Source organism: Ceratotherium simum, chromosome 3 (genome assembly GCF_057802395.1).
Source record: "Ceratotherium simum simum isolate JZ-2026a chromosome 3, ASM5780239v1, whole genome shotgun sequence".
Taxonomy (NCBI): Eukaryota; Metazoa; Chordata; class Mammalia; order Perissodactyla; family Rhinocerotidae; genus Ceratotherium; species Ceratotherium simum.
The window spans coordinates 94,356,587-94,368,668 of NC_141902.1; the positions used below are offsets into that span (position 1 = coordinate 94,356,587).

Consider the following 12,082-nt stretch of genomic DNA (forward strand, 5'->3'; position numbering starts at 1 on the left):
TGGACACTTAGAAAGAAAAGAAAACCACCCTTGCCCCACTAGCCAGGGACAGACAATTGGTTGACATTTGGGCGTGTTTCTTTCTGCTCTTCTTTTACACAGAGTTTTGGAGTTTGTTTTTCCCGTCGTCGTGGTGACGCTCTCTATGCCATTTTGTGGGCATTTCCCCACACTGTTGCAGAGCCTTGGTAACCACTGTTTTCCATGGCAGCGTGACGATGCTTGGCCATTTCTCTATTGTTGGATGTTTGGGTTGGTTCTAATTTTCCCATTTGGTAAATAGCACAGTGGTGAAAAAGGGTCCCATCTATCTCTGGAAGAAAACAGGGAAGCAAAGGGTTTGGGGCCACAGTGAGGATAAAAATTCTAGAAGAGAGAATCCCAGGGACTCAGGTTGCTCCACTGTCTTGCTGGGAAGGGCTTCTACATCACGGCTCCAGGAGACAGGCCCAGGGCCAAAGGGTGGCTGTTGTAGGAGGCAGACATCCTGAGAAAGAGCTCTTTGACCACAGCAGTGGGTGTGATGGGCTGCCTTGAAGTGGTGAGTTCCCTGTCACAGTAAGTATTCAAGGAGGGATCTTTAGAGGGAGGACATTCCTACACTATGAGGTCAAATTAGTTCACCCCTTGGATCCATCCCAACTCTCAGGTTCTGTGAGCTTTGTTTGAAATCACAAACTCCTCAGCCAACGGTGAACCAGCCCTCAGATTAGTGGTCAAAGGGAGACAGCCTAGAAGGGAAGGAAGAACCTTGAACTTGGAGCCAAAAGATATGATGAGTTCTAATTCTTTCTCTTCCTTTATTTTGGGCAAGTCATATTTAATCCTTTGGGAGCTCAGTTTCCTTCTCTGTAAAACGGGGTAACACTGCTTCCTCTGCCTAACTTACAGAAGTATGGGGGGGGAATCTGAGTTTCCGTACACACAGCCTGTAACCCTCTGCACGTCAAAGGTATTGCTCCTGTCAACAATAATGACAGCAGTCCTGACGAAGATGACGCACCAGTGCGCAGCGTACACACGGCCCCTGCTGCCCTGGGCTGCGCTTCCTGGCCCCGACGTTTCCGCTGACCGTCTCCCCGTAACCCCCATTCTTGCTCTTGCAGATCGACGCCGCCTCCTTGATTGCTGCCTCCGTGATGGCCGCCCCTTGTGCATTAGCCCTCTCCAAGCTGGTCTACCCCGAGGTGGAGGAGTCCAAGTTTAGGAGTGACGAAGCGGTGAAACTGACCTACGGGTGAGCACAGAGGAGGGCCTGCAGAGTGGGGAGTGGCGGGGCGGGGGGCGGGGGGGGGGCGGTTATGTGGGCGGGGGTCGTATTGTCTCTGCCCGTCACTGTCTTCCACCGATCCCAGCCCACCTCTCCTCCTTTACCGCCCTGGTCGTGCCTTCACTTGCAAAAACGGAGACTCCGGTCCTTGTATCTTAATTTCCAGTCTCAGACCAGCAGGAAACAATGGACTGGTCAAGGCAAGGGAGAAGGGCCTGGTTCTTGGGGCTGCCTCCTGTGTGTGTGCATTGAGGAGGGCCATGAAAAGGCTCCATGCCACTTTCTCTACTGCCTTGAGCTCTGACCACCAGTGTGTCAATCACATATTGACGCATTGAGCACCGTCCTTGATTTCACTCACCTCCTAACATCTCTTCATCATAGTCTTAACAACCACGTGTGTAACATTTAATCCTTTAAAAATGTTGAAAAGGCACCACTTTTGACAATGTGCTTGGGGATACAATGAGTGGCCCCAACCTCACAACTTCCTGAAGGTCAGGAACAGCACTGCTCTACAGAAAGATAATGGGAGCCACAACTATAATTTTAAGTTTTCTAGTGGCCATCTTTATTTTTTTATTTTTATTTTTGGTGAGGAAGATCAGCCCTGGGCTAACATCCGATGCCAATCCTCCTCTTTTTTTGCTGAGGAAGACTGGCCCTGGGCTAACATCCATGCCCATCTTCCTCTACTTTATATGGGACACCGCCACAGCATGGCTTGACAAGCTGTGCCTCGGTGCGTGCCCGGGATCTGAACCCTGGGCTGCCGCAGCAGAGCACGCGCACTTAACCACTACGCCACCAGGCTGGCCCCTTTAGTGGCCATCTTTTAAAAAGTAAAAAGAAACAGATGATTTTAATAAAATATACATATATATTTTTTTGCTGAGGAAGATTAGCCCCGAGCTAACATCTGTGCCCATCTTCCTCTACTTTATATGTGGGTCGCCCCCACAACGTGGCTGACAAGTGGTGTTTGCCCGCGCCCGGGATCCGAACCCATGAACCTGGACTGCCAAAGTGTAAGGCGCCAAACTTAACCACGACACCATGACACCACGGAGCTGGCCCCTAATAAAATATTTTATTTGACCCAATGTACCCAAAATATTGTCATTTCAACATGTAATCAATATAAAAAATTCTTAATGAACTATTTCACATTCTTTTTTTTTTGTACTAAGTCTTTGAAATCTGGTGTGTATTTTATACTTACAACATATCTCAATTCTGGTCAGTCTCCTTGCAAGGGCTCAAAAGCCACACGTGGCTAATGGCTCCTATTGTGGACGGCGCCAGAAATCTGGGTCTTATCCTAGCAGCGGACAGCCCCTTTCTCTCTCTGGGTCTCAGAGGGAAAACAAGCACCCTTGGCTCTGAAATACTTTGTCTAGGTTTCCTCTCTGAGCCTACAGGAAGAGGTCCCTGCTGTTTGTGGGGATAGGCCAATAATGAAGGCTCTTGATCCCCAAAACAGAGATGCTCAGAACCTCTTAGAAGCAGCCAGCAGCGGGGCCGCCATCTCGGTGAGGGTCATCGCTAACATCGCAGCCAACCTGATTGCCTTCCTGGCTGTGCTGGCCTTCATCAACGCTGCCCTCTCCTGGCTGGGGGACTTGGTGGGCCTCCAGGGCCTCAGCTTCCAGGTGCAGTTGGGCTGCCCCGCGTGACCTGTGGAGGGGCGGCCCCGGGGGGGCAGTGGGGGGTGGACATCCAGCAGAGCCCGGGACAGCCCTGGTCCCAGCAGCTCCTCTTGCCTCGTGTCTCAGCTCATCTTCTCCTACACCCTGCGGCCTGTGGCCTTCTTAATGGGCGTGGCCTGGGAGGACTGCCCGGTGGTGGCTGAGCTGCTGGGCATCAAGCTGTTTCTGAACGAGTTTGTGGCCTACCAGGGGCTCTCCCAGTACAAGCAGCGCCGCCTCGCAGGGGCTGAAGAGTGGGTCGGCGCCAAGAAGCAGTGGATCTCTGTGAGTGTCCCGGTCCTCCCTATAGCGGCGGAGTGACACAGTGCTCCTGAGGCCCCCTGGCAGCTGCTCTCCTGGGTCCCTGGGCCTGGCTGAGACACGCTGAGGTGGCACTCGACCTCCCATACCCTACTGCCCTGGGGACAAGACTGCTTCCGGCTTCACTGCCACCCTCCTCGAGGCCTCTTAGGAGGCTGAGTTGTGGGGAAAGAGCCTTGTTGGAGATATCTGAGGTTTAGCTGTAGATGGGCCACCATCCTGTGTGGCCTTGGGCCAGCCACTGCACCTTGCCTCTCCTGTAGAAAACCCGGCGTAATACCTGCCACGTCCACCCCAGAGGAGTAGATGCAAGCATCCAGCGAGCCGAGAGAGAGAAACAGGGCGCCCTCCCCACATCCACTGTCAGTGTACTGGGTGCAGTGCAGTGACGAGGCTGGCTCTTTCTGTTAAACTTTATTTAAAAAAACTATAAAAGCTCTATAAAACAAACCTTTCTAGAGAATAAAAGAATAAAAGCTCTATGTAACGTCCTTGAGAAAGAAAAAGTTACTCGTCATCTCACCATCCTAAAATACCCGCTATTGTTGTTTCATACATTTTTTTCTGCTCTTTTTAAGCCAGAGTTTACATAGCTGTCAGTATAGTATTCATAGTGTATTGTAGCCAGCTTTTTCCCACCTACTGTTATAACATAAGCATCATTTTTGATACATGTATCCTATATGGATAATGGGTAATTCAAGTAAATTCCATTATTTGGCTGTTATGCACAATGCTGAAATGAATAGCTTTGTGTGCAGAACTTTTCCCTCCTCTCGGGTCATTTCCTCAGGAGCTCTCCCCTATGTGGGATGACTAAATCACGTGCACGAATCCTTGTGTGGCTGCTGCCAGGAACTTTCCCAGAGGGTTGCAGCAACTGAAATCACCCCCTGCTGTGCCTGTGAGGGGGAATGTCACTGCACTCTGACCAGCACTGAGTAGCCGCTTCAAAAAAAAAGTTTTACTACTTTAACAGGCAAATAATAGCTCATTGTTTTAATTTGTGTTTCTTGGGTTACTAGGAACTTTTAACATGAAATATTTTTTCTTGTCTTTTAAACTATTTTTTAAATTGTAAAAGAATGTACTCTATTTTTTTCAAAAAATGTTTGTATGGGGGGCCAGCCCATGGCCTAGTGATTAAGTTCAGCGTGCTCCACTTTGGTGGCCCAGGTTCAGATCACAGGCGCAGACCTACGCCACTCCTCGGTGGCCATGCTGTGGTGGCAACCCACATACAATGTAGAGGAAGATTGGCACAGATGTCAGCTCAGGGTGAATCTTCCTCAAGCAAAAAGAGGAAGATTGGCAATAGATGTTTCAGGGTGAATCTTCTTCAGCAAGAAAAAAAAAAAAAGTTTGTGTGAGATAAAAAGTACAGGTCTCCCCTTGCTCCTCATCCTCAGCTCCAGTCTCGCCCTCTCCTCTAGAGAAAGTGGATGGTATGCTCCTTCAGGATCTTTTTTTATGAACTTCATTTCTTCAGCAAGAATTTGTTGAGACCTCTGAGATGCCAGGCACTCTGCTAGGTACCAGTGATAAAAAGGGCAATTAGACAGACGTGGTCCCTGGGGTCCTGGAGCTTACATCTACCTAGTGAAAGACACAGGCAAAACTCAAGAAAGCAAAGGAATAAAACATAAAATAACCACAATTCATGGTAAGTTCTATGAAGGAAACAAGAGGAAACAGGGAGGGAGTCTTGGTTGGGCTGGTCAGAAAAGGTCCCCTGAGGTGTGGCATTTAGGCCCAGACTTGGACAGAGGAGAAGGAGCCAGGAGAAGCTGGGAAAGCATTCCAGGCAAAGAAAGAGGCACGTGCAAAGGCCCTGAGGTTGAAAAGCACTTGTGTGGAGGACTGATTGGAGAACAGTGCACTTGGAGCAGGTGATAATCGTGAAAGGGAGTGGCACAGGCCAAGGAGCAGTAGGAAGTTCCGAAGATTTGACATTTAGCGTTTTAATATTACTCAAGCTGCTGTGTGGAGGGTGATTGTAGGTGAGCAAGCAGGGTGCAGGTACCTTAATATTTTCTCCATCAATTTGTATAAACTATTGCTGTTTTAAGACATTCACCCCTTTCAGTTACATTTTCTACATATGTTTTTCCTAGTCTTTTTTTTCCCCTTCATTTTGTATTCAGGGATTTTTCTTTTAATACAAATTTGACCCCAAATCTTTTCCTTTGTGATTTCTTCTATTATTGCTAAACTTAGAAAGCTATGTCCATTCCAGAAATCTGCAGTTAAATTCCTGAAACAATATAGGTAAGTAGTTAAAAGCATGAACTTTGGAGTCAGTTAGAACTGAGTTCAAACTCTGACACAGCTGCCTTCTTGCTGTGTGAACTTCCTCAGTTACTTAACCTCTCTGAGCCTTAGTTTGCTCCTCTCCAAAATGAGAGTAATAATACTACCTTGTAATTATAGTAATTATTATCCTATATTTTCTGTTATTTGATGTTTAAAATATTAATATTTATCTGCTTCAATGATTTAGAATTAACTTTTTATATGGTGAGGTATTTTTTTCCCCAAGTTGTTCCATTTTGGCTCTTAACACTTCCTTCTGAGAAACTGAACAACTGTTTGGAGCAAAAGGGAAGGAGAATTGCCTTGCTTAAATACCTACTCTCTGCCCAGTACTTCCTGTACATTATATGATCCTTATGAGGGTCCTTCCCGGCGGCACTGTGATTCCCACATTCCAGATGGAGAAACCCAAAGAGGCTGTTGACTGGCTCAGCCTGGTCATGGGTGGGGACAAGTCTGGAACCCAAGTTGGTTGGGCTCAAACTCCCTTGCTCTGCTCACCAGGCCACACTGCCTCCACGCTGTGTGACAGTGCTCTCAGAGGGCTCTCAGCCTGGGAGCATCTCAGGAAGCAGAAGTGCAGGACTGCAGAGTGCGGGGAAGGGTCACTCTCGCAAACGCCCCTGGGTACGCAGCTTAGAGGGGCCCAGTGACAGGATGGGGCAAGCCTGCATCAGACCCAGAGAGGCTGGTAATGAGGATAAGGGGGTGAGGGGCAGTGGGGCTGTGGTTTCGAGGTGACACAGCTGGAGCTGACAGAGGTGGGCGTGCAAGGCCAGGGAGGGGCAGCACTGAGCCTTTCAAAGGCCAAAGACACATGGGAAGTGGGTGAGATTAATTAATAATTTAATAATAATGGTTAATTAAGTGGGTGAGATGAGAGGGGAGGGAAGCCCCTCCTCACTTGTCTTCTGTATTTTCAGGTCAGGGCAGAAATCCTCACGACGTTTGCCCTCTGTGGCTTCGCCAACTTCAGCTCCATCGGGATCATGCTGGGAGGCCTGAGTGAGTCCTGTGGGGCCTCCCCAGCACCCTGGAGAGGTGGGAACCTGGACTCTGGTGCCGCCTCTGAAACCACCTCCTGGAGATCTGTAGGCCTCAGTTGTCCCATTTGTCCAAGGCAGGGTCTGAACAAGATGGCCATGGGGGGCCGGCCCTGTGGCTTGGTGGTTAAGTGCACGCGCTGCGATGCTGGCGGCCCGGGTTCGGATCCCGGGTGCGCATCGAGGCACCACTTCTCTGTCCATCCTGAGGCCGAGTCCCACATACAGCAACTAGAAGGGTGTGCAGCTATGGCATACAACTATCTACTGGGGCTTTGGGGGCAAAAAATAAAATAAATAAAATCTTTAAAAAAGATGGCCATGGCAGTTCCCCCCAGCCCTGGACTTCCACGGCTTCTCTGCTGCCAGGGGTGGCCCAGGAGGCGCGCACCTTGGCCTTGCAGGCCACCCCTGGCTCAGGGTCTGGGGAGGGATAGGAGGCGGGGGGCTGGCCTGTCCCCTGAGGCTTCGGCCTGCCAGTTCCCACACCCACAACGGGCAGGCGGGCCTGGTGGGGCCTAGTGGGGAAGGCTCCGCATAGATCTCAGCTCTTTACAAAACCATCTCCACTCTGCGCAGCCCCCTGGCCGGTGCTGTAACCATCCCATTCCACAGAGAGGGGAACTGAATCTTGGAGTAGTGAAGTGATGGCCCAAGTCACTTGGCTAGTAGGTGCCTGAGCCTGTATTTAATCCCAGGTCCCCATGACTCCAAACTCACGTTCTTTTCCTACATCTACCACTGCTGGTGTGTGGGGAGGCTGCGGGTGCTCCCTAAGGGCCGAGTCAAGCCAAGGAGGACCCCCAAACTCAGCAAATGATCAGGAGGACAGCATCCATCCCTCTGGCCCCCAGAAGAGGAAGGGGAGTGGGCAGATGCAGGCAGAGGCCCAGGGCACAGGCGGAGAGGCGTGCGGGTTCCTGGCCCTGAGCACTCCTGTCCTCTTGCAGCCTCCATGGTCCCCCAACGGAAGAGCGACTTCTCCCAGGTCGTGCTCCGGGCGCTCTGCACCGGGGCCTGCGTGTCCCTGGTGAACGCCTGCGTGGCAGGTGAGTGCAGGCCTGGCGGGCTCAGGACTCACAACCCTGATTCTCTAGCTGGCCTTGGTCCAGGGCCAGGTGCAGGGCTCTGGGCTCTGGAAGTCCTTGGGCTGGGTGGGGAAGAGAGTGGGGGACAGGCCCCGCCCACCAGCGCTTTCCCTGCACAGGGATCCTGTACATGCCCAGGGGGGCTGAGGTCAACTGCACAACCCTGCTGAACACGATCCTCAGCAGCAGCAGCTTTGAGGTGTACCAGTGCTGTCAGGAGGCCTTTCAGAGGTGAGGCCCTGGGCCATGGGGCTACGGGGCACTGACAGGGATGGGGTGCAGAAGGCCTGAGAGCCTGGCGGAGGCCTTGGCACCAGGGCGAGGGGTAGAAATGTTATAGCTGTGGCTGATGGGGCCAGGGGAGCAGGATGTGGGGCTTGAGGACCAAACTTGGGGAGAAAGGGTGGACCAGAGACATGGAGCAACTTTCCCAGAGTTGCACAGCCTTTAGTGGCTCGCAGAGCCAGGACTAAAGCTCAGCCTTTGCTTCTTTTCAGCATCAGCCTGGAGTTCAGCGCAGAGGCCCTGGACAACTGCTGTCAATTTTACAACAACACGATCTGTGCATACAACCACAACCCCGCATAGCCGGGACAGAACTCTGTGCCTCCCCAGGAAGCGTCTGTCCCTGCCTTTCTCTCTCCAGCACTCTCCTCTGGGAGGCCACAGGGCTCAGACCCACCTCAGTCACACAACTGGGGAGGAGGGATGGGGGGAATGGGCAGAGACTGAGTGAGTGTAAGTAAATGAAGGCTGCCCCCATCCCTTGCCCCCTTTCTGACCCCCCATTTCCTGCCCCGCAAGATGTGAACTCTCAGGGTCCCCTCCGCCTCCTCTCCTCTCCCCTCCACATCCAAACTTCTTCTTTACTCCTCCCCACTCGGGTCTCTCACGTGCACCTTCCCTTCACGCCTGGCACTTCAGCCGCCTCCTTCCAGCCACTTGAATCTTGCTATGGCTTACCCCTGCCAGACAGACGGTTTCTCCTGGTGACCCCCTTCCTCTGCTTTCAGAGACACTCCCACTGCCTTCCCCCATAGCACTTCCCAAACTGGTGTCCTGTGGAACACTGTCCCACGGGTGTTCAGAAGGGAGAGACACAAGTTTATTTTCTCACAGTTCTGGAGGCTGGAAATCCAAGATCAGGGCACCAACATGGTTAGTTTCTGGTGAGAACTCTCTCGCCGGCTTGTGGACGGCCGCCTTTTCACTGTGCCCTCACGTGACAGAGAGAAAGAGAGACAGCAAGCTCTCTGGTGTTTCTTCTTATAAGGGCATTCATCTCATCATGGGCCCCCACCCTCATGGCTTCACCTACCCTACTTACACCCAAAGGCCCCATCTCCAAATGCCATCACACTGGGGGTCAGGGCCCTGTGTTCTTCAGGGGGAGGTCACACCAGGAGCTCAGTGGGGTGAGGCCTGGACAGTGGCCCAGTGGTGGGCCCAGGCCTCATTCTCATGTCCAGGGAGCAAGGGGCACGTGCAGGTGTGGCTGAGGAGGAGAATGGGGTGGCCAGGAATATCAGAGCTTGCGTGAGGCACACACAGTGTGGTCCACTCTCTGTGCTGCTCCCACTCTCTGTGCTGAAGACCTTTTGTGACCCAATTCATTCTGCACTGATACTTGCATAAAAGACAATAAAAATGAATTACTGGGAAAATAATAATAGTAAAAAAGGTATATGACACACAAGCCCTAATTCTTCGTTGTTAGATTCAACCAACTTAAAATCACTCTGTCAAATTACTATGAAGTTTCTGAGTGTCACTTTCAACTTCTATACTCATATTATTACAGACCTGTAAACAGATGTGGACCACATCAGTCCATGCTTTGTATAGCTCTGCCCTATAGTATTTTCTGTTAATGAAAACACTTCATAGAATTGTCTACTCAGAGGATTTGTCCTGCATTTCAAATGCTCTAAGGGGAGCTGGAAAAGGCAGCAGGAATCCTTGAAACCTTGCCTTTCACATGAGAGAATGCATGCAAGATTGCATGGACAACAGCAGAATTCCAAATAATTTATGGAAATACTCCCTCCTCAAGGAGTAGAACATGACTCCCCACCCCTTAAGTGTGGGCTATGCTGAATGACTTGCTTCCAAAGGGTACAGTCTGGAAGTGGGGGAAATATGAAAGTACCTTTGCAGTAGAGAAACCTGGCAAACATCTCTTAGCCAGGTGATCACGTAACATCATCATTGGGAAGTCCAGTCACAACAGACCCTTGATGTGTGGTGTTGAGAATGGCACTTCCCCTCAGTGGTCTTTCTCCCCAAAGCCCATAATCCCAGTCTAACCAAGAGAAAAGCATCAGACAAACTCAAATTGAGAGACAGTCTACAAAATACCTGACCAGAACTCCTCGAAACTGTCAGTCATCAAAAGCAAGGAAAGTTTGAGAAACTGTCACAGCCAACAGGAGCCTAACAAGACGTGATGACTGAATGAAATGTGGTGTTCTAGTGGGTGGAACTGTGTCCCCAAAGAGTATGTCCAGGTCCTAACCTCTGATTCCTGTGAATGCGACCTTATTTGGAAATAGGATCTTACAGATGCAATTCGGTATCTCAAAGTGAGACCATCCTGGATTTAGATGGGCTCTAAATCCAATTACTGGTGTCTTTATAAGAGAAAGGAGAGGGAGATCTGAGACACACAGGCACAGAGACGCACAATGAAGGCCATGAAAAGATGGAGGCAGAGACTGGAGGTGTCAGCTCCAAGATGTAGCCCGCCATAGTGACAAGCCAGGGGACACCTGGAGCCACCAGGAGCTGGACAGGGCATGGAAGGATTCTCCCTTAGAGCCTTTAGAGGGAGCGTGCCCTACAGATTTCAGACTTCTGGCCTCCAGAACTGTGAGAGAATACATTTCTGTTGTTTTAAGCCACCACGTCTGTGGTAATTTGTTACTGCAGCCCCAAGAAACCAGTACAGGTGTCCTGGATGGGGTCCTGGAACAGAAAAATGACATTAGGGAAAAACAAATGAAATCCAAATAAAGTGTGGAGTTTAGTTAATAACATATTAATATGGGCTTATTTGTTGCAAGAATGTACCATAGTGAGGTAAGATGTTAACAATAGAGGAAACTGGATGAAGGTTATATGGGAACCCTGTATTATTCGTGCAGCCTATTTGTAAATCTAAAACTATTCTCAAATTTAAAAGTTTATTTTAAAAACTGCATGGAAAAAAACCTGCATTGACACAGATGCAGTGTAATTTGTGATTCAGCCTGTGGGGGGCTCCATCCTAGACATGCGTGCACCTCAGTAGGCAGCCCACCAAGGTCTGCAAGTTGCCCACTGGGCTCCATTTACTGCCTTCCCAGCACTTCTTCCCATGGCCCTGCTGTCCCTGCTGCTGTCCCCTCACTTTAATTCAAGTGCATGCCTTCAGCTGATTATGAATCAGTCCCGACCTCTTTAAACCATGTGAAGAGCATCATCTGCTTGAAATTACTTTTGACTCAGAATTAGTGAGCCCTGAGTTTGGACAGGACCCCAAACATCACTTTGAGGGTGTCTGCCCCTCCCAACTTTTCTGACAAGTTTTAAGCCCCCTTCATGGAGGGGCTCTGTCACCATGCTTTCATGTTTGAATCATGAGACTCCACCCCATGACCATCGCTCATTAAACCAAGACTGAACACCTGACTCAGAGGAAGCCAAATCCATAGTCTTGCCAATCACCTTTCAGATTCTTGGGAAAGAATTTGAACTAAAAAACCCAGAAACAGAGAGCTGGGCACTGAGTCACTGAGAGGGGGCTGGCTTGAAGCTCGTCTCATTCTCATACTTCCTGCAACCTAGTTGCTCAGCTTTTCCTCAGATTCAATGTGAGCTGAGTTCTTTCCAAAAATCCCCTCTAACCTGAGCTAATGGGAGAGGTTCCTCTTACTTTGTAATCAAAAGGATACTGCCTAGGATAGCCATTTTGTTAAATTTCCCATTCTGCTTGGAACCAAGTGGTCATTCATCATTTGCTTGAATACCATCAGCACAAGAATCTCACTACCTCTCCATGCAACTTTGTAAGAAGGTTCTTTTCGATTTTGCTTCAAAACGTGTTCCCTTTCATCCCAGTGTTGCCATTCTGTGCTATTCAGAACAAGGCCCATCTCATGTGTGTATCTTTGTTGTTCTTTTTTTATTTACTAAAGCAATACTTGCTCGTTATTTTTTAAAAGTCAAATCTTGGGGCCAGCCTAGTGGCATAGTGGTTAGGTTCACATGCTCCGCTTCGGTGGCCCGGGGTGCGCAGGTTTGGATCCCAGGCTCGGACATATGCACCACTTATCAAGCCATGCTGTGGCAGGCGTCCCACATATAAGATAGAGGAAGATG

At 50.0% G+C, this 12,082-nt stretch overlaps 1 protein-coding gene across 1 annotated transcript in view; it reads left to right on the forward strand.

The window, feature by feature from the left end:
• SLC28A1 (solute carrier family 28 member 1) overlaps positions 1-8,465 on the forward strand; it is a 44,660-nt gene extending 36,195 nt beyond the window's left edge. The window contains exons 12-18 of the mRNA XM_004432024.3: positions 1,107-1,237; positions 2,754-2,922; positions 3,046-3,243; positions 6,516-6,597; positions 7,586-7,684; positions 7,843-7,954; positions 8,221-8,465. Coding sequence (XP_004432081.1) covers positions 1,107-1,237; positions 2,754-2,922; positions 3,046-3,243; positions 6,516-6,597; positions 7,586-7,684; positions 7,843-7,954; positions 8,221-8,311 — 882 coding nt within the window. The 3' untranslated portion in view covers positions 8,312-8,465. The remainder of the gene's footprint in view (positions 1-1,106; positions 1,238-2,753; positions 2,923-3,045; positions 3,244-6,515; positions 6,598-7,585; positions 7,685-7,842; positions 7,955-8,220) is intronic.
• Positions 8,466-12,082: the final 3,617 nt, after the last annotated feature.